The sequence below is a fragment of the Haliotis rubra genome, unplaced genomic scaffold, assembly GCF_003918875.1.
Source record: "Haliotis rubra isolate DU_JTF1 unplaced genomic scaffold, ASM391887v1 Scf300, whole genome shotgun sequence".
NCBI classification, from domain to species: Eukaryota; Metazoa; Mollusca; class Gastropoda; order Lepetellida; family Haliotidae; genus Haliotis; species Haliotis rubra.
Window position 1 is genome coordinate 252,190 of NW_025766970.1, and position 22,780 is coordinate 274,969.

Consider the following 22,780-nt stretch of genomic DNA (forward strand, 5'->3'; position numbering starts at 1 on the left):
AAATTCATCACTTAATTCAATTGTAGCTTTAAGGTGAGTATTAAGTTTTTCGTAGCTGAATAATAGTTGGGTCGTGGGCTGAGATATTATATTTTTTTCTTCAGAAAGTACTTTCTGTAAGACCATTGTAAGAAGATATGTGACTTGAGATAAAATATTTGTCAAGTTGATCTCATTACGACAGATGCAATACCCTGTCTTTTACCCTAGGACGTCATTCAACAACCCACCCATGGTCCTCTCCCTGCCCCACCCAGCCTGCCCCACCCCCAGGGCTATGCTGTGTGAGTGATGGCACCTTTGAGCATGGGCTGTGTGACAGGCCACTCCTCAGGATTACACTTAAGTGCCTGCAGCTCCTCGTCTGTGGGCTGGTATGGCTTGTGGATGGGCATCTGGGTGCCAGTGATGTTTAGCAGCTTCAGTTCCAGTGGGCCGAGCTGTAGATAGTCCTGCAGGGTGAAGGAACAGACAGTGGGTTTCATGATGCTTTAGCAATATCCCTGCAATATGGCAGGAGATACTAGAAGTGGGCTTCACATATTGTACCCAACTGGAAAATGAGGAAATGAACCTGGACCATCAGCCTCGTAAGCAAGTGGTTTGACCACTGGACTACCCCAGTATCCCAGGAGGAGTGAGACTGAACAGACATGAAGGGGGTTACGGTAGCTTGCCTACTGGTATCACAGATAACAAATTGGAGACAATTATACCAACTGGCACATGTAAATGTGATTAGTTTGGTTTAACTGCACTTGAACAATCTTTCAGTTATATGACAGCATATCAACTTCATCTGGGAGGAAAGCCCAAATTCCAGGTTTAGGACCCAGTAGTATGAGTATGATTCTGAAACCTCACCAATCATAATCAAAACAAATCTGGGATTGGAAGCCATGATGTCGTGCATGCCTAAGGGAGGGAACTCTGCACTGCAAACTGCAGCACTCTATTTGTCAAGGTCAGCTATACCTCAAAATGGACCTGTGATCATGTTCTTATTCTGTTCTCATACAGAACAAGTACACAACTCAACTTGAAGATTTGAATTCTACTAGTGTTTAGATGGCTGAAGAATACCTCCCTGGGTTTCCTAAAGACAGCTGATTGCTAAAAGTGAGGCTTTGAAATCCAGTTCTCAATTATCAATTTAGGTTTCCTTTACCCAAGTCACTTCTGCCTGTGAGTATACCACCATGGAGGAACTTACAGTAAAATCTTCCTCTTCATAGAAGAGGTTTTCAAACTGCTCACTGCCTTGGCTTGTATGTGTAGAAGCACCATCTGAAACAGTCAGAAGAAGATATTTACTGCAAACAAGCAACAAAGTGATCACATATCTATCGGAGTGAAATAATTTCAGCCTTTTGTAGGGCTGTGTATTGGCAAATATATGGTATTGCAATAGAAAGCGTCGTCATTCAGGTGCTTGAACTGCGATACATATTGCGATATAGTGGGAGCAAAGTGAATGACAGTGAGTGACACTAATTGTACATGCAGAGCCTATTATCAACATACTAACTCCTTAAAAATAAATGTTACAGTTCTGATAACTGCAATCTCAAAATTAGGTTGGATAGTTCAGGATTCTATTTTCCTATCTATGCAATTTATACCAGGTAAATTATGCCGTTTAGTTAATAAATTAGGAAGGGAAACATCTGTTGTTAAGGAAGATTTTAACTTAAAACCCTATGAATAATCACAAAACCTCATATAGTTTTTCACTTAACATACTGGTTCTCCGAAATAATATTGCAGTATGTATTGTTTGAAAAGCCTACTGCTGTATACCAGTATACCGGTGATAGTGTGCAGTGTTAGCCTTTTACCATGTCAGCAGCATGACAGCAACATCTCAGCAACAGTCTTCAAATTATACCAGCAGTTTCTTTTCAGCAGTACGTCAACAGCATCTCAGTAATATATCACAAAAAGTGCCCTGTACCTGAATCAACTTTACAGGATATGATTCAAAACTACAACCGGGACCTGCTCTGGGTATGTCTACTTGTATGTGGTGAGCAACTCTATACATGCATCATCCACCACACTTGTAACTCTTTAATACACTGTGTTTCGGGCAGAGTGAGCATCAAATGACACCTCAAGGGTAGGAGGATACACCTAATCTGCCAGGTACTATCAAAATACCACCAACATGAAGAAAACTTTGCTACATTGAGAACAGTTTGTCCCTTACTATGGTTTAATAGTATTCTCATGATATGTTTTCTCATCATGTTATGGAATTCAGCAATATCTCATCAAGTCATGTGATACAACTAAGAGCTTTTCCGACCATGAACGTCCATCGAGGTGTGTGTACCCACCAGCTGAATCCTCCTCATCCTCCTCAATGTCTGTATCCACCTCATCCAAAGCGGATGTGGCCAGGCTGAACACCTTCTGCTCGACAGCTCTCTGGGTGGCACTCATGGGTCTTGCTGTAACAGATAGACAGAGGAGTAAGTGAATGTCTAACGTATCAGCCTATTATAGCTATATTATCTACAGTATAAGTAACTAACTCTCTCACATGCTACAGTGAGGTAACATCAGCATTGGTTCAGCCATATAGTAACAAGAACAAGTTTATACATACAAAACTGCATCCACAGTACAAGGTTATATCTAAAGCAAACACAGCCAAGACACTGTACCAGACACTTCCCTTCTCTCACTACATCATGTAACATCTCTCACTACATCATGTAACATCTCTCACTACATCATGTAACATCTCCCACTACATCATGTAACCTCTCCCACTAAGACACTTCCCCTCTCTCATTACATCATGTAGCCTCTCCCACTAAGACACTTCCCCTCTCTCACTACATCATGTAACCTCTCCCACTAAGACACTCCCCCTCTCACTACATCATGTCTCATCTCCCACTAAGACACTCCCTCCTCTCTCATTACATCATGTATCATCTCCCACTAAGACACTTCCCTCTCTCACTACATCATGTATCATCTCTCACTAAGAGACCTCCCTCTCTCACTACATCATGTATCATCATCTCCCACTAAGACACTTCCCTCTCTCTCATCTACATCATGTAACATCTCCCACTAAGATCACCCTCTCCCACCCTCTCTCACTACATCATGTAAATCTCTCCCACTAAGACCTCTCCCCTTCTCTCATTACATCATGTAACATCTCCCACTAAGACACTCTCACTACATCTGTAACCTCTCCCACTACATCATGTAACATCCTCCCACTAAGACACTTCCCTTCTCTCACCCTCTTCTACATCATGTAACCTCTCCCACTAAGACACTTCCACTACATCTCTCACTAAGACACTCTCCTCATCATGTAACCTCTCCCACTAAGACACCTCCCTCTCTCACTACATCATGTAACCTCTCCCACTAAGACACCTCTCTTCTCTCATTACATCATGTAACCTCTCCCACTAAGACACCTCTCTTCTCTCATTACATCATGTAACCTCTCCCACTAAGACACTTCCCCTCTCTCACTACATCATGTAACCTCTCCCACTAAGACACTTCCCCTCTCTCACTAAGACACCTCTCTTCTCTCACTACATCATGTAACATCTCCCACTACATCATGTAACCTCTCCCACTAAGACACTTCACTTCTCTCATTACATCATGTAACCTCTCCCACTAAGACACTTCCCCTCTCTCACTACATCATGTAACCTCTCCCACTAAGACACTTCCCCTCTCTCACTAAGACACCTCTCTTCTCTCACTACATCATGTAACATCTCCCACTACATCATGTAACCTCTCCCACTAAGACACTTCACTTCTCTCATTACATCATGTAACCTCTCCCACTAAGACACTTCACTTCACTCATTACATCATGTATCATCTCCCACTAAGACACTTCACTTCTCTCATTACATCATGTAACCTCTCCCACTAAGACACTTCCCCTCTCTCACTAAGACACCTCTCTTCTCTCATTACATCATGTATCATCTCCCACTAAGACACTTCCCCTCTCTCACTACATCATGTATCATCTCCCACTAAGACACCTCCCCTCTCTCACTACATCATGTATCATCTCCCACTAAGACACTTCCCCTCTCTCACTACATCATGTAACATCTCCCACTAAGACACTTCCCCTCTCTCACTACATCATGTAAACTCTCCCACTAAGACACTTCCCTTCTCTCATTACATCATGTAACCTCTCCCACTAAGACACCTCTCTTCTCTCATTACATCATGTAACATCTCTCACTACATCATGTAACATCTCTCACTACATCATGTAACATCTCTCACTACATCATGTAACATCTCTCACTACATCATGTAACATCTCTCACTACATCATGTAACATCTCACTACATCATGTAACATCTCTCACTACATCATGTAACATCTCTCACTACATCATGTAACATCTCTCACTACATCATGTAACATCTCTCACTACATCATGTAACATCTCTCACTACATCATGTAACATCTCTCACTACATCATGTAACATCTCTCACTACATCATGTAACATCTCCCACTACATCATGTAACATCTCTCACTACATCATGTAACATCTCTCACTACATCATGTAACATCTCTCACTACATCATGTAACATCATCATGTACTACATCATGTAACATCTCCCACTACATCATGTAACATCTCCCACTACATCATGTAACATCTCTCACTACATCATGTAACATCTCTCACTACATCATGTAACATCTCTCACTACATCATGTAACATCTCCCACTGCATCATGTAACATCTCCTACTACATCATGTAACATCTCCCACTACATCATGTAACATCTCCCACTGTTTTACCTTTTTCACTTAGACTGATGTTCTTCTCTACCTTGTCCTCATCCTCTGGGAAGTTGAGACTGGCAAGATCCATTTCCAGGATTCCAGTTTCATCCAGGTTCTCGCTGTCAGCGAACTGGGTCAGGAAGAAGTTTCTGGGTGCAAGAAGTAACAGGTAAAACTGTATTGCTTGTGAAGGTTTTCAAGGTCCTTGATTAAAGAAAGCTAACATTTTAACCTGGTGCTGACAGGTCACTTAAAGGTCACATGCAACACAAAAAAGAAACATAATTAAAACACAATTATCACTTATTCATGACATATAATGCTGATCATGAAAAATCAAATAAATAAAATTATAAGTGTAACAGGCATGGTTCTCAGTAGACTACCATCGCCCAGTGATAGCTGAGTTAAGCTAAGTCACGTTGGAACATGATGTTGAATCAACCTTGTTTGGACTTTGTGTTGTGTATCTTTTTTTTATAGGTGTGTGTTCAGGTTGACTTGTTCTCTACTCAAAACTCAGTGACCAGTTCGTGAATCGGGCATAAAGCCTATTGGGAAATAACAGAGACAAAAAGAACAATAACAATAGTTTATTACAAAAAATCAGGTAGAAAAATACAAACAAAAACTTAACAGCTTATAAATGACACATTTCTCTCACTCACATAGCTGATTAACGATCCAGCTACATGAAAACCTGTACACTTCTGAAAAACCACTCAAACCAAACCTGTTCTAACTGAACATTATCCAAAGTCTATAGCCCAATTCCTATTCCGTTTCCTACTCCTACTTTTCCCCCCAACCTGACCTAACACTTATAAAAGGAACCTAACATCCCCCTACTTAAGACCGAACATTCCACTCTGTAAACGGGGAGGGAATGATCCTGAAACAGGACCTCGAGACAGAGACTTTACCTGATGTTGCTCGGAAGACCGAAAGCTAGACACTGAATCCAGAGAGCCAGGTCACTTATATAGCGCTCTAGAACAACCTCTGACATGGGTCAAAGTTCATCTACTGATGACGGACGTCTCCGCCAATCAGAGCCTACCCAATATATTTAGCGCCAACCACGTGGCCTACCCAATGTATCTAGTGCTACGATGAACGGTAACCCTGGTCAAGAAGTTGTCCCGTAGTAGAGCAACTGAATAAGTATCAAACTGAGAAAGTGACTCGGTAAAGAGAACGTGTGGTGAAATAGTCAAATGAAATTATATAAACAGTTAAATCGGTAATCTCCTGTCATAACATATAAAAAGCTCGCGACTGTGAAATATCAACAAAACATTAGACTGACTGACTGACTGAGTTTAGTTTTACGCCGCTTTTAGCAATATTCCAGCAATATCACGGCGGGGGACACCAGAAATGGGCTTAACACATTGTGCCCATGTGGGGAATCGAACCCGGGTCTTCGGCGTGACGAGCCAACGCTTTAACCACTAGGCTACCCCACCGCCCTACAAAACATTAGAAAAATAGCTGACATCAAAGCCTACTCCGAGTATTCTGCGAAGGTTTTCCATCTTGAAATGCCGCTTCCAAGCTGCGTAAACCTATTCACCACGCATGCGCCATGAGCGCAGTGCAGCGCAGCACAGCACAGCTGTTGAAACCACTTTTCACCCCAGCTGGGGTGAAATTAGTGAATCGTTGAACTTCGATTTCGCGGGGGTTTTTTCATCGCATTATTTTGCAACTTTATGAGTTGAATTTGCATTTTGACAATTTGTTACTGTAAGTCCATACCGAAAGGTATCAGAATCTGCAAAGTTGTGTTTTACGTTGCATGTGACCTTTAAAATGCTTATGGTTAATTACAAAGACTGTCACTAAAAGGATAGTTTTCATTATATAAGTGAGGATGATTTTAGACTGGGTGAGGATTTTAGGGGGGGAAGTGTTGGTCACCTGTTTTGTTTTTACATGCTTCTCCATTACTATCCTCCCTAGTGCTAAAATTATGAACGGTCCCCTAACTGAATTTGTGTATGGGCGGGTGGCCCTATTAATGACAATGGCAGCATATATCTCGTTAAATAAATGCAGTGCAAGAGGGTAATACATCACCCCAAATGGTAACACAATTGTCATAGTGATGACTATTAAAATCATAATGCTCTGCAAAGATATCAGCTGCATCCTGAAACTCATTGCCATCACTTGTTTTAATAATCTCAAAACTTTCTTTCACCACAGAGACTGACCTGGATATTTTGAGATCATCTACAGTACACTCAAACAGCTGACTCATCACGTTGAGGTTGTATTTCTCGAGCTCCTCCACCACACTGTGCAGCTCCTCTGACTCACGCTGATGGATCATCACCTGCATATGGTACACACACAACAAAGGGATGGATCATCACCTGCACATGGTACAAACACAACAACGGGATGGATCATCACTTGCATATGGTACACACACAACAAAGGGATGGATCATCACCTGCACATGGTACACACACAACAAAGGGATGGATCATCACCTGCACATGGTACACACACAACAAAGGGATGGATCATCACCTGCACATGGTACACACACAACAAAGGGATGGATCATCACCTGCACATGGTACACACACAACAAAGGGATGGATCATCACCTGCACATGGTACACACAACAAAGGGATGGATCATCACCTGCACATGGTACACACACAAAAGGGATGGATCATCACCTGCACATGGTACATACACAACAAAGGGATGGATCATCACCTGCACAAATTACAAACACAACAAAGGGATGGATCATCACCTGCACATGGTACACACACACAACAAAGGGATGGATCATCACCTGCACATGGTACACACACAACAAAGGGATGGATCATCACCTGCACATGGTACACACACACAACAAAGGGATGGATCATCACCTGCACATGGATACACACACAACAAAGGGATGGATCATCACCTGCACATGGGTATACAACAACAAGGGATGGATCATCACCTGCACATGGTACAAACACAATGGATGGATCATCACCTGCACACAGGTACACACACAACAAAGGATGGATCATCACCTGCACATGGTACACACACAACAAAGGGATGGATCATCACCTGCACATGGTACACACACAACAAAGGGATGGATCATCACCTACACGCAACAATGGAATGGATCATCACCTGCACATGGTACACACACAACAAAGGGATGGATCATCACCTGCACATGGTACACACACAACAAAGGGATGGATCATCACCCTGCACCTGCACAACAATGGAATACACACACAACAAAGGGATGGATCATCACCTGCACATGGTACACACACAACAAAGGGATGGATCATCACCTGCACATGGTACACACACAACAAAGGGATGGATCATCACCCGCACACAACAAAGGGATGGATCATCACCTGCACATGGTACACACACAACAAAGGGATGGATCATCACCCGCACATGGTACATGGTTCACACACAACAAAGGGATGGATCATCACCCGCACATGGTACATGGAACACAACAAAGGGATGGATCATCACCTGCACATGGTACATAATAACAACAAAGGATGGATCATCACCCGCACATGGTACACACACAACAAAGGGATGGATCATCACCTGCACATGGTACACACACAACAACAGGATGGATCATCACCTGCACATGGTAACAAAGGGATGGATCATCACAACACAACAATGGATGGATCATCACCTGCACATGGTACACACACAACAAAGGATGGATCATCACCCGCACATGGTACACCGCATAACAACACAACAAAGGGATGGATCATCACCTGCACATGGTACACACACAAACATGGTACACAACAAAGGATGGATCATCAAGGGATGGCATCATGCACATGGTACACACACAACAAAGGGATGGATCATCACCTGCACATGGTACGGTACACACAACAAAGGGATGGATCATCACCTGCACATGGTACACACACAACAAAGGGATGGATCATCACCTGCGCACGTGGTACAAACACAACAAAGGGATGGATCATCACCTGCACATGGTACATACACACAACAAAGGGATGGATCATCACCTGCACATGGTACACACACAACAAAGGGATGGATCATCACCTGCACATGGTACAACACACAACAAAGGGATGGATCATCACCCTGCACATGGTACAAACACAACAAAGGGATGGATCATCACCTGCACATGGTACACACACAACAAAGGGATGGATCATCACCTGCACATGGTACACACACAACAAAGGGATGGATCATCACCTGCACATGGTACACACACAACAACAGGATGGATCATCACCTGCACATGGTACACACACAACAACATCATCACCTGTACAGGATGGATCATCACCTGCACATGGTACACACACAACAACAGGATGGATCATCACCTGCACATGGTACACACACAACAAAGGGATGGATCATCACCTGCACATGGTACACACACAATAAAGGGATGGATCATCACTTGCACACGGTACACACACAACAGCGGGATGGATCATCACCTGCACATGGTACACACACAACAACATGAGGCTCAGACAAAACAGGTCCTACAACCATAATTGTTGGGAGTACTGTGAAAAAAGAATGCGATTGAAGTTTCAGCAAGGCTTGTTTAGGCAAATAACAAGAAACATTGTGTCATGTGTCACTAACAGTGACTGACATCCAAAGGAATAAAAAATACATATATGTCGTACTTAATTGAAAAAATGTGTATTTTGTGCTTATTTCAATCATACATTTTATGAGATGAGATTTCAGGTAAGGTTGAGACATTGAGGCCTCTAGAAATGTCAACATAGTCAAATAAATATGCCATGGATGGACCTCTGACATGATCAAGTATGGCTAGAAGGGTTCCTTTGATATATCTATTATTTCAAGCCAGCCTGTGTGAGATGCTGTGTTTACATTTACTGCCATGTTGACCTACCTCCCTTTTGAGCCAGTCATTGTCCAGCACTTCCTGCCGGCTGTACTTGTCCATGTGGGCAATGGCTTTCTGTAAGCACAGAGACATTACTAACCTCTTCCAAACTATCACATCAGTATTCAAAACAGCATCAGTGGCCAGTTGGAGCATCTCAACCCTTCAAAACTTGTGTGCAGATGCTGAACAAGTTGTGAAAAGAATCTGTTATATTCGTTATAGCTGTAAGTGATCAGTCAACCTTTAAGCTCAACTGAAAATTTAAACACCCCCTTGCTCGGTTTAATTTCAAACCTTGAAACATAATTCTAGCAAACCTGGATTTGAATCCACAATCATAGGTTTCTGGTGCTCCCAGGGGACACAACTCTGCACAACAAACTGTGCCAAAAACATTGGGTTTAAATGGAAAGTCAAGATTCCCATGTACATGTACTGATAAGATTAAGAAACTTTTCAAACTGCACAAGCACATTTCTGATATGATTCATTTGTAGTTTAATGTATGGTTGACCCAATAGACAGAATCCATTTCCATACCCAGCCTCCCCTATCCAACAAGACAATAGTAAAGTGGTAACAGATCCACACCAAGTGTGTAACCCCACAGTGTTGCCAGTATGTCCCTACCTCTGAGGCCAGATCCTTCTGTTTGGCCAGAGTCTCCTCTGTGTACTTATCTACCTCAGCTCGGGACTTCTCCAGTGACTTGTTCAGGTGACCTGGAACAGGTAGTGCCATCTTCAAACAAGCACTCATTCAAACACAGGAAATCATCCATGAATAAACAGCATCTCCTTGAAAACCTGTAGGGGTGGTCTCACAAGACAAAAATGTGTTTTTTGTTTTGTAAACATTTTATTAAAACATATTGTTACAACTGTCGTAAGTTTCAAAATGGACATTTTAATGCTTATATGTACCCCAAGGAGGACTTCTTCTGAAAAAGAATCCAATTCCCCTGACACAATTATTGGTCCTAGTAGGAGACAACATAGAACAAAGCCTTGTTCCAGAAAGCCATCTTAACACTCCACCTTACACATAAATATGTGATGGTCTTATGATGACATCACATGGTATGAGTCATACAGGGTTTGACAATGTACCAGTAAACATGGCAAAGGGAAGTAACTCTATATAGCTCATTATGACAACTCCAATAGGCCACCAGTACCCCCAATGATGATTCAAACTGAATAACATACCTGCCATCTCATCAAAGCTGTTCTGCATGTCTTGCAGCTCCTGCTCTAGGATGCGGATCTGCTTCTCATGCTCCGCCTTGCCCTTGTCCCGGTACCAAGACCAGCACTGGACCTCCTTTGACACTTCCTCTATTTTAGTCTGCTCCATGGCTATTGCACTCTTCTTTTCTGCAAATAGGACAGGAGCAGCTAGGTCAGCCAACAAATGACATGCCTCATTAAAATGAATGAATATCTCTGCTGTGGTTGAGCATTCAAGAGCATGTTGAATTACAGTGACTTCAGGGTTTCAATGAATTAAGTCAGATAGCAGTTAAACAAACCTTTTTCCTTAAATATGATTTTGTTTTGGAGAATAAAAGGCTTAATTTATAAAACAGAATTTGAATGGATAGTTTTCTTGCAAAAAACACACCCACCTTCTAGTTCCTTCTCTCGTTGCCGTCGAAGAAGCCACATGTTCTTCATGGCCAGGATGACATCTTCCCTGTTTTTGATTTCCTCTGACTCAAAGAACCGCTCTGCATCCTTGGCCTGCTTGAGAAGATGCTCCACTAGCAGCAGCTGTTCAGACTTTAGTTTTTCATTCTGGAGAAGTCAAGGGGGATAACTATCAGTAATAACATATGCCATACACCACACCCTGCTACACACTGACAGCACCCCTACAACATCCCTGGACACAAGCAGCAGACAATCCTTGACACATCCATACAGCTACACACCCACAATATCCCTGGACACAAGCAGCAGACAATCCTTGACACATCCATACAGCTACACACCCACAATATCCCTGGACACAAGCAGTAGACAATCCTTGATACACCCATACAGCTACACACCCACAATATCCCTGGACACAAGCAGCAGACAATCCTTGACACATCCATACAGCTACACACCCACAATATCCCTGGACACAAGCAGTAGACAATCCTTGATACACCCATACAGCTACACACCCACAATATCCCTGGACACAAGCAGCAGACAATCCTTGACACACCCATACAGCTACACACCCACAATATCCCTGGACACAAGCTCTCTGTGTGTGTGTGTGTGTGTGTGTGTGTGTGTGCGTGTGTGAGCGCGTGCGCGTGCGCGCGTGTTGCGTGCATTGCGTATGTACATAAGCGTGTGTGCATGTGTGCATCTAATCCAAATTGAATTTGGTTGCCTACCCTCTCAAGGTGGCGTTTGTTCTTCTCCTCCCAGCCACGGATCTCAAAAGAAACATCCTCTAATTTCTTCTCCACAATATTGATCCTGCAAACAAAAACATTATGATTTTGTAGATATATGTCAGAATAGCAGATTTCATGGCATGACAACTAACTACAAGTTACAGTGGTGGAATAACTAGTGTAACTATCGAAAATCATTGTAACTACAGTTTATACATCATGGATTAACAATCCAAGGGAGCTAACTCTTCTGATGCCACTGCATGCACGGATGATGTCCACATGGTATACATCGTGGTGTGTCGTTGTGTTAACAATCCAAGGGAGGTAACTCTTCTGATGCCACTGCATGCACAGATGATGTCCACATGGTATACATCATGGTGTGTTGTCATGTAAACTATGTCCATTTTGACATGTGTGTGTGTTTTACATATGAAGATTCAGCCGTGTCAAGAGATACCAGTATAAGTTGTTTTGAATACAAAGACACATAGACCAAGAACAGTTGTTGTTATGTAACTTTATAATCTTGACAAGCCACTGTTGTATTTACTATTGCTGATTCAATTATATCACATATGAATGAATGACATTAGGATATCACTTCCAGTGGTACAAAAGGCTAGGTTTGTTTTGATCATGTTACTATGTGTTCAGTTATTACCGGTAGTCTAAAACCAGGGAATGACAATTTCCATCTGGACTGAATTATCATGAGGTTCACTTTTGCCTTGTACATATTGGATAGTCGTCCAGCTAATGACAGATAGAAAACTGAGGTGATGCAGGCTTTAGACAGTTTACCATTTCGTTGAAATTCATGAGTGAGTGAGTTTGTTTTATGCTGCTTTCAGCAATATTTCAGCAATATTACAGTGGGGGACACCAGAAATGGGCTTCACACATTGTACCCATGTGGGGAATCGAACCCGGGTCTTTGGCTTGATGAATGAATGCTGTAACCACTAGGCTACCCCACCTCCCTGAAACTCATAAGCACAAGTATGGTGTTGACAATCTGGAAACATAATCATGATAATATGGGTCGTTGGACCTGAAGAAAGTGACATAGAATGAACACTTATATCATTACAATAGAGAGTTATCCATGTACGGAGTTATCAAAGTTCAGAGCATTCAGGTTGTTAAGTGTTACAACTCACTGATATCCCAGGATAGCTTCCTTTGCTGTCATCTGAGGTTCCTTGCTCTTCTTCCCTCCTTTCTTCCCCTTTTTTCCTTTCTTCCCCTTCTTCCCTTTCTTACCCATACTGAAAGACTATTTTTCTGGCCAGTGGTGTTGAAATTCAAATCAAAACTCTGAAAAATGGGTCCATACATTTAATTAACAGTTACTGAAAAGGCAAGCAAAGCAAAACAGTGTTCAGACTGCACTGATCCTAGAATATTGCATTTAAGATGATGAGCAATCTCCCTTGCATATATGTGACATAGTTTTAAAGAGACACACAATCCCAATATTAATTACTGTAGTTTATGATTCCTATTCAAAATAGAAGTTCTAGAATTATCAAAAGGGGCATATGTAGTTCAGTGTTTTATACCAGGTGGTAAGAGATTAAGGTGTGAGAGATTAGAATTTTGTCCCAAGGCTAAGTTTTGAGTTGACAATGACTTGTGGCAGGCATGTATATGTTTGCTGCATGTATTGTCACAGATGATTGACAACTTAATTTTACTTTTTCACAACCAATCCATATAATCACATTCTCTGTAATTTTGATAAGATCATGATCCAGAAAGCCCTGGAATGAAATACTTTTAACTTTACACAGAAGTTCTGCAGCCTGTGTCAAAGGATTTTTAAAGATGCTCACTTCAACTGACTCTCATGACACACAATCTTTGTGATCTTTGTGCAGACCTGTAGGCATGGTAAGGGACAATTCAATTAGATACATTCAACTCGTTTCCATGTGACTTAAATTACCTTGTATATCATGCAAATGTTAACAGATTACAATGTGAAGTCACTGTGAATGAATTTGACTTGAAACACTCTGTTATTTGGAAGAGGACGGATACTGATATGTCTTCTCTTTGCCCGTATAATGTCTCAGGCTATATTTAGTACTACTTCAAAAGCTGACAACTTTTCTGGATCAAAACTGTATTCACAAGTGGAGCAGCATTAATGACTATTAATTACTATGCATAGTTATAAACGCTTCCTATAACTGAATACAGCACTACCTCTTTAGGTTTCAACTGTTTAGAATAAACAGGCAGTGGTTTCTCTTGTCTAGACTTGATAATTACAGGCTGCCATCAGGAATAATGCTGAGTGTTGCATTATATAACAAGCAAACATGATTATTTGATCCTCTCATCAAATGGTCCCTTATGAACACATTGCTAAAAGACGAAAAATAATTACATTGAGTCTGTACTGACTGCAAATCTGCTTCAAGTGTGTGAATTGAAAAGTTCAACTAGAAAAACCCAACAATTTCAAGCGACTATTTTATGTCTATTTAAATTCCAACATACCAGCTTAAAAACAACAAAAATCTGAAAGGGAGCTGAATCAGTTATCCCACTTCGTAACAGCAACGGAGAAAAACATTGTTTGAAACTGACTAGTACTTGTCACTTTCGTAAATATTGTCAAAAGTACGACAGTGAAGGGCACTGCTCCCGAATCAACTTCATGATGAATGTCAGACTTATGCTGCAGCCAGTACTGATGAAGTTCAAGTCTGACATTCAATGTATAATTTTCGATCTTGCAAACATGTGCAAAATTCAAGACAAATAGCATTGATGTATGTAGGTGTATATAGGAATATATGAAGAAAATGCTTACATTACTCCATCGTAGAGGTTATATGTGCAGCCGATACTAACGTCCGCCAAACATCTATATTTACGCCGCCATCTTTGTTTGGACTAGCAACGAGTTCAAACAAAGCCAACATTTTGGTCACAAGTAGTCGCTAGTTTCGTACTTGTGATTTGCATTAAACGTTAGCCACTTCATGAGATGGTATAGATAGTAACTCAAAACGTAATCAAGAGAGTGAAAGTTCACTGTCAGCGATTGATCGAAAACACGTTCTTATACACACACTATGGTGTCATACACACAAAGTTTCAAAGCACGTAATTTCACTGTCAAACATTTGCCTTTGTACCTGTTTGACAGATGCAACCGTTCTGGTTATGCCAATGTCGACTGGCCTATGTTTCGATCGTTTAAAAAGCATTGAAGATGAATACTAAAGAACAACCTTTGATTCATCTCTAATCGCAATGAAGCTTAATGAAAAATCCAAAGCCAATAAAAATGAATAGCATTGTGATTAACTTGTGTTACTACGTTATACCCCGTCATCCCCAAGGGTACGGCGATAATGTATCAAGTCGAAGGCTTTTAGAATTATTCTCATCTAGTCGAAGCATACGCAGCCAGTCGCATAGCAGGAATGGGACAATCTCTCAATGAGAAACCACCGAAAAATAGAGACCCTCTCCTTTTTGTATAATAGTTCAATTTATGCCAATGTGACTGACCGCAACGTGTCCAGACAAACGAATCGATAGTCATGTGGTGTAAGGAAGACGAGATGTTTCTTTGTGACATTTTATTTTGACAAAACTAAATAGCACTTCATATTACACAATGATAATGAAAATTCCCGGTGATTCTGGAGACATCGACAACAGAATATACACAATATTCCTCATAAAACAACAGTTGAGTGCCTTTATCTGACACTCCTTTCTTCAGTTCTACATATCATATTTATCTAGATATCAGTTTTATAGTTTGCAATTATAAACCGGTTCACAGCGTCTCTCTCGAGCGGCGGTAAAGCTCGGATGCGGCAAGTTTCAGATTCGCAACTTTAGCATCACCCGACAGACGGGTCGACGGTCGAGAATGGTGCAGCGTTTGACCCCAAGGAGAAGAGGAGAGGAAGGCAGGGGTATAATTTCAACTTCCACTCTGGTCAGGGCTGGACATTGGGTCGTCTCATACCATGAAAACGCGACTGAAATTGAAAAAATGAGAATACATTGAAGAATGTTAGGGCTTAATATCGGTGTAAGTGGGGCTGGTGGTCATATTGTGTGACTTGGCTTACTGCTTGCCATCGAACCCGACGCTGCTCGCGCTATCAACCACTGGGTAGCCTACTTTAATGGGGCGGTGGGGTAGCCCAGTGGTTAAAGCGTTCGCTCGTCACGCCGAAGAACCGGGTTCGATTCTCCACATGCGTGAAGCCCATTTCTGGTGTCCCCCGCCGTGATATTGCTGGAATATTGCTAAAAGCGGCGTAAAACCATACTCACTCACTCACTTTAATGAGCGATTAAAAAGTCCGTGAACAGTTTTCGCACGCTCGTAAAATAATTCACTATCATCTACATAAGGGTAGATAAGTAGTAGACAAACTACGTATATGTATGCCAGGAGTGTGGATCATAGCCCGGGGCTTGGCAGTTAATGGTGATCGCATTGCAGATATCAAGTTAATGCATATGTAAGTAGGTACGATCAGAGGGTCATCCATGGCCGAGACTGGACATACCTTTCAAAGCTACATAGGCACCTGCAACAACGGCTGAGGAAGCGATCCACACACTCATCGTCTTCTGTAGTCTGTCAGGGAAACAAGGACGCCCCGTCATAATGTTTGTATTGATTTACACTTCGATATACTGTTAAATCAAATCTACTGGGCTTAACATAGCAGAATGAGCAGCACAGAACATTAGCCAAGGGCGAATGTAAGATGGCGGTGTACTTAGATTATACAAAATATGCTACACATCTCCCCTTCCCTCCATATCCCCTAGCTGGGGACGCATATGTAACTATGGAAATAGTCCAATCCCTTTTGCTAAAGTCAAACCAATGTGATGAAACGGGATAAGCATTTTGTACATATGTTCCGAACAGGTCTGTTAAACATGCATTTCACTATAAACCTCTTCAGCCCCAAAGATGAAGATGAGATGTCTAACAGAAGTCTGAGCAGATGTCATAATACATGGAACCGTTTCAGGAACCATTATTTATTCCACTTAATCTGATTGAGATAACCGTCTTTATAATTCCCGAATATTTACACTTAAAATGGATTTATGAGAAACCACTATAACCAAATTAATATAAAGGAATAATATTGGAAGTTGTTTGGAAAACACGGTATACAATCTATACTTACCCAAAATAGTTAGTACTTCTTGGCTGCGATGATTCGTCACCAGAAACACAATCAACAGTGGTATGACGTCACAGACATGACGTGATTCTCGCAGTTTGTGACGAGATGTTCATAAATGCCATGACGTAATGGAATAAGAAAACTACGTAATCCTTCAACTGCATATATCATACCTGTCCGCTGGAGGTTACATTTTCAGCGTTGTGAACCGGTGCCATCAAAAGGCAAGGTCCATCTGTGAGGGAACGTCGTCTAGAGAATAACGTGGAGCGGAAAAGGCTGCTACTGATATATTAACTATCTAGGTCACAGGTGACCATGGCCTATTATCGTCGTTATACTACTGGCGATATTGCGTAATAACAAGATATAACGTTAGTTTGAGAAAGTCATGCTAGACAATTCCTTACAGTGCCTGGAGCACAACATTGTGCTTGTAACATAGTCACGGATACTGCGCGGAGTAAGGGAGATAAGTCCGTAAATCTACACATAGACACATGTTGCTTCGCGAGTGAGGTGGGGAAATAAATCTCTGAAATGTTGATTGTATATATTCATCATTCATGTAAAGCTACCCTATATTTGGAAGCCCCAGGTCGTGTCGCCAAGACTGTCAGCGTTACGTCACTGCCGGGGTTAATGACCGTAGTCAAAGTGAAGATCCGCCACTCGCTCTGGACGATTGATGGCCACCTGTCACGCTGAATTAACTTCCCATCTTATCTCTGATAGGGTCACACTGACTGACGTAATTTGATTGACCACCTAAATCGAGCCCAGTATCAACTCTCATAAAAAAAGACTATAATATCCGTTCTCCATTACGTACTGTACCTGAGGTGCCAGGTGGTACGTGCATATGGACCAGGTTCTCATTAAGGGACACAACCTACTTGAACAGATCACTTTCTTGTGCAACAAATAAAATTTACCCCGATATCAATATGAGGTCAGCTGTTTAATGACAGCAATTCATGATTTTGCTGGTAGGGTTTTGTTCATGAAGTTTTCTGACATCTACCCATGTGTATAACCGTAGATGGAGTTATGGATATATGTAGACGTGGGTGTTGATGTAGATTTATGTGTAGGCATAGATGTGGATGTAGGTGTAGATTGTGTAGGTGTAGATGTGGATGTGGATGTAGATTGTGTAGGTGTGGATGTAGTTGTAGGTGTCTGTGTGGGTGTGGGTGTAGGTGTGGGTGTAGGCATAGATGTGGATGTAGGTGTAGATTGTGTAGGTGTGGATGTGGATGTAGGTGTAGGTGTGTAGGTGTGGATGTGGATGTAGTTGTAGATGTCTGTGTTGGTGTGGGTGTAGGCATAGATGTGGATGTAGGTGTAGATGGTGTAGGTGTGGATGTGGATGTGGATGTAGGTGTAGATTGTGTAGGTGTGGATGTAGTTGTAGATGTCTGTGTTGGTGTGGGTGTAGGCATAGATGTGGATGTAGGTGTAGATTGTGTAGGTGTGGATGTGGATGTAGATTGTGTAGGTGTGGATGTAGTTGTAGGTGTCTGTGTTGGTGTGGGTGTAGGTGTGGGTGTAGGCATAGATGTGGATGTAGGTGTAGATTGTGTAGGTGTGGATGTAGTTGTAGGTGTCTGTGTGGGTGTAGGTGTAGGTGTGGGTGTAGGCATAGATGTGGATGTAGGTGTAGATTGTGTAGGTGTAGGTTGTGTAGGTGTGGATGTGGATGTAGTTGTAGGTGTCTGTGTTGGTGTGGGTGTAGGCATAGATGTGGATGTAGGTGTAGATTGTGTAGGTGTGGATGTGGATGTAGTTGTAGGTGTCTGTGTTGGTGTGGGTGTAGGTGTGGGTGTAGGCATAGATGTGGATGTAGGTGTAGATTGTGTAGGTGTGGATGTGGATGTAGTTGTAGGTGTCTGTGTTGGTGTGGGTGTAGGTGTGGGTGTGGGCATAGATGTGGATGTAGGTGTAGATTGTGTAGGTGTGGATGTAGTTGTAGGTGTCTGTGTGGGTGTGGGTGTAGGTGTGGGTGTGGGCATAGATGTGGATGTAGGTGTAGATTGTGTAGGTGTGGATGTGGATGTAGTTGTAGGTGTCTGTGTTGGTGTGGGTGTAGGTGTGGGTGTAGGCATAGATGTGGATGTATGTAGGTGTGTGTAGGTGTGGATGTGTGTAGGTGTAGGTAGAATGGAGATGTAGGTGTAGGTGTGTGAGTGTCTGTGTTGGTGTGGGTGTAGGTGTGGGTGTGAGCATAGATGTGGATGCAAGGTGTGAATTGTGTAGGTGTGGATGTGGATGTAGTTGTAGTCTGTCTGTGTGTGGTGTGTAGGTGTGGGTGTAGGCATAGATGTGGATGTAGGGTGCAGGTGTCTAGGTGTGGATGTGCATGTAGTTAGCAGGTGTCTGTGTCCCATGGTGCAGGTGTGGGGTGTAGGCACAGATGTGGATGTAGAGTGTAGGTGTGTAGGTGTGGATGTGCATGTAGTTGTAGGTGTCTGTGTTGGTGTGGGTGTAGAGTGCAGAGTGTAGGCATAGATGTGGATGTAGATTGGTGTAGGTGTGTGGATGCATATAAATATGGTGTCTGTGTGTAGTGTGGGTGTGGAGCATGTAGGAGCAATGTGGATGTAGGTGTAGGTGTGTAGAAGTGTGGATGTGTATAGAGGCATATGGTGTGGGTGAGGTGTATGGGTGTAGGCATAGATGTGGATGTGTGTAAGGAGGTATAGGGTGTGGATGTAGTTGTAGAGTGTCTGTGTATGGTGTAGGTGTAGGTAGTAGGTGTAGGCATAGATGTGGACAGAGTGCAGAGGTGTGTAGGAGTGTGGATGTGGTGTAGTTAGCAAATTGTAGTTGTCTGAGGTGTAGGTGTGGGTGAAAAGGTGGTGTAGATAGATGTAGGTGTAGGTGCAGGTGTGTAGTGTGTAGGTGTGGATGTGGATATAGTTGTAAGTGTCTGTGTAGGGTGTAGGTGTAGGTGTGTGGGTGTGGGGCATAGATGTGGATGTAAGGTGTGGATTGTGTAGGATGTGGATGTGCATGTAGTTGTAGGTGTCTGTGGGTGTAGGTGTGAGTGTGGGCACAGATGTGGATGTAGGTGCAGATTGTGTAGAATGTGGATGTGGAGTTGTAGAGTGTCTGTGTTGGTGTGGGTGTAGGTGTGTGTAGGCATAGATGTGGATGTAGGTGTAGATTGTGTAGGTGTGGATGTGGATGTAGTTGTAGGTGTCTGTGTTGGTGTGGGTGTAGGTGTGGGTGTAGGCATAGATGTGGATGTAGGTGTAGATTGTGTAGGAGTAGATGTAGATTGTAGATAGATATAATTCTTTATTTCCCCCAATTGAATGGAGATTACAATATGGACATTAAACACTTTATCACGCTGAGATTTGATATCATCATTTACGGCCGTTGACCAGCATTTCTTATTAATGAATTGACAATTATTGACATAGTGTATGCTTAGTTATACAGTACTTCAGATTTATGTGTCGTCGTAGATGTGGATGTGGATGTAGCCTGTAGGTGAAGGTTGTGTAGGTGTAGGTTAATTTATGCGTTGGTGTAGGTTAATTTATGCGTTGGTGTAGGTTAATTTATGCGTTGGTGTATATTTGTGTGTAGGTGTAGCCGGGTTGTTGTGTTGGCGTAGATTTAAGTGTAGGCGTAGATTTATGTGTAGGCGTAGATTTAAGTGTAGGCGTATATTTATGTGTAGGCGTAGATTTAAGTGAGGGGCAGAAGCTCTATCCTCTACACCAGGCGGTTTGTAGGTATCGACTGAGATCTAGCTGTGAGTCTCCGGCTGTAGGTAGAACTAGGTGTCCGTCTAAATGTAGGTCTTGGTCCCTGTCCAGATTAAAGGCTAGATCTTGGTCTAGATTTTGGTCTAATATAAGTGTAGTCAACATGTAGGTCTAGGATGGAAAAGACGATTGTCAGTGTTGATATAACAATAGGACTCTTTGACATGGAGATACACAGGACAATTAAACAGAAATTATGTGATTGTAGGTAAGATGATTTCTCACAAATGTGCAAAATTTGAAAATTAAATTCATGAACATTATTTATGCTACACTTAATTAACATGTAAGTCTATGGAAATTACGCCAAGTGTCCGAATACATTTTGCACCTCTCTGTGTATCTCACATAGCACGCTTTTCAATACACAAAAAATCATACAATTCTTGTTCTTTTAACATTGCGTAGGGGGCTAAATATATCTCTGTGGGCGAATACCACAAGAGCGCGTGTGAGTATAAACGGTAAAACATGACTGTTTAGTGAGTAAGGATCTCGACAACATCTGACCCAAGACAAATCTCAGTGCATGCAGGACATTTGAATACTCAGGTAACTACCAAAGACTTCATTTTGTTCCGTGATAGCTGGAAGCAGATTGAAATAGGCGTGATTTTAATCTCATCAGATGTGTGTCAAAATGATATAATTGCTATCATTACTGTTGTTAATAAGTTTCAATTCACTGAGTAATATGGGCGGTGGGGTAGCCTAGTGGTTAAAGCGTTGGCTCGTCACGCCGAAGACCCGGGTTTGAATCCCCACATGGGTACAATGTGTGAAGCCCATTTCTGGTGTTCCCCGCCGTGATGTTGCTGGAATATTGCTAAAAGCGGCGTAAAACCAAACTCAGTCAGTCAGTCACTGAGTAATGTCACCGCAAATTTCAAGAATACATGTAATACACATCATGTGGATTTTACAGACACTTCTTTGAATACAACTAGAGTTATTTCCCTTCGACCTGCTTACTATGTCCTTGACGCGCTGGTTACTTCTTACAGTCTTTGTTTGGTTCCAGTTTGGAATTACCGATTGTGTAGGGTCTCCATTGTGAAATGTAGGATGTACGACAAGTTTACTAATTTTAGTTTTTTATATACATAGTTTGTTATACAAAAGGTGGCCCAGCACAAAACATATTATATTACTGCAGCTAACAAACAAAATAAATAAATGTTTTAACAGTCGGTTCGGTATAAGCAGTTTTGTTCAACATGTTATTCACTCCTCCTATTTCTTTATTTTCTCAAAAGTGAATTTTAGATAGGGATTGCAGATTGAAAATAAACACATGTACTGGCACACACTTTAGAAGATGACACTGTTACCCTGCGAAACCACTCATATTTATTTCAATTTTGATTTAAATTCCATCCTAATCTTCATCCTTAATCCTAATGTAATAAGAGGTGACTAATGGGATTGTGCGGTCAGGCTCACAGACTTGGCTGACAGATATCATATCCCAATTGTGTTGATTGATGCTCATGATGTCAGTCACTGGATTGTCTGGACCAGACGTGATCATGGACAGACTGCTGTCACATGGCTGGAGTATTACTGAGTGCAGTGTTAAACAAGAAACAAACAGAATTATGGGGATTATCACAAATATTG

The 22,780-nt window shown here is 42.0% G+C and overlaps 1 protein-coding gene and 1 long non-coding RNA gene across 2 annotated transcripts; both read right to left on the reverse strand.

The window, feature by feature from the left end:
* On the reverse strand, positions 1-15,096 carry LOC124282665 (coiled-coil domain-containing protein 83-like). Its single transcript, XM_046718690.1, has 12 exons — positions 15,011-15,096; positions 13,347-13,503; positions 12,178-12,262; positions 11,410-11,578; positions 10,991-11,158; positions 10,413-10,504; positions 9,786-9,854; positions 7,041-7,162; positions 4,837-4,970; positions 2,340-2,453; positions 1,214-1,287; positions 1-452 (listed from the first exon to the last, which is right to left on the reverse strand). The coding sequence occupies exons 2-12, from the start codon at positions 13,451-13,453 to the stop codon at positions 276-278; spliced, it is 1,311 nt and encodes a 436-aa protein (XP_046574646.1). The 5' UTR covers positions 13,454-13,503; positions 15,011-15,096; the 3' UTR covers positions 1-275.
* Positions 15,097-15,777: 681 nt separating this feature from the next.
* LOC124282660 lies at positions 15,778-17,454 on the reverse strand. Its single transcript, XR_006900210.1, has 3 exons — positions 17,379-17,454; positions 16,740-16,810; positions 15,778-16,199 (listed from the first exon to the last, which is right to left on the reverse strand). It is a non-coding gene; the product is annotated as an uncharacterized LOC124282660 (long non-coding RNA).
* Positions 17,455-22,780: the final 5,326 nt, after the last annotated feature.

Bases quoted from the DNA above. Each gene is read 5' to 3' on its own strand.
- LOC124282665 (XM_046718690.1), bottom strand. From the start codon at position 13,453: ATGGGTAAGAAAGGGAAGAAGGGGAAGAAAGGAAAAAAGGGGAAGAAA. The intron at 10,505-10,990 runs GTATGTTATTCA...TACCTGTTCCAG, and splicing joins CAGCTTTGATGAGATGGCAG to GTCACCTGAACAAGTCACTG. The intron at 9,855-10,412 runs GTAGGGACATAC...CTGTGCTTACAG, and splicing joins AGAAGGATCTGGCCTCAGAG to AAAGCCATTGCCCACATGGA.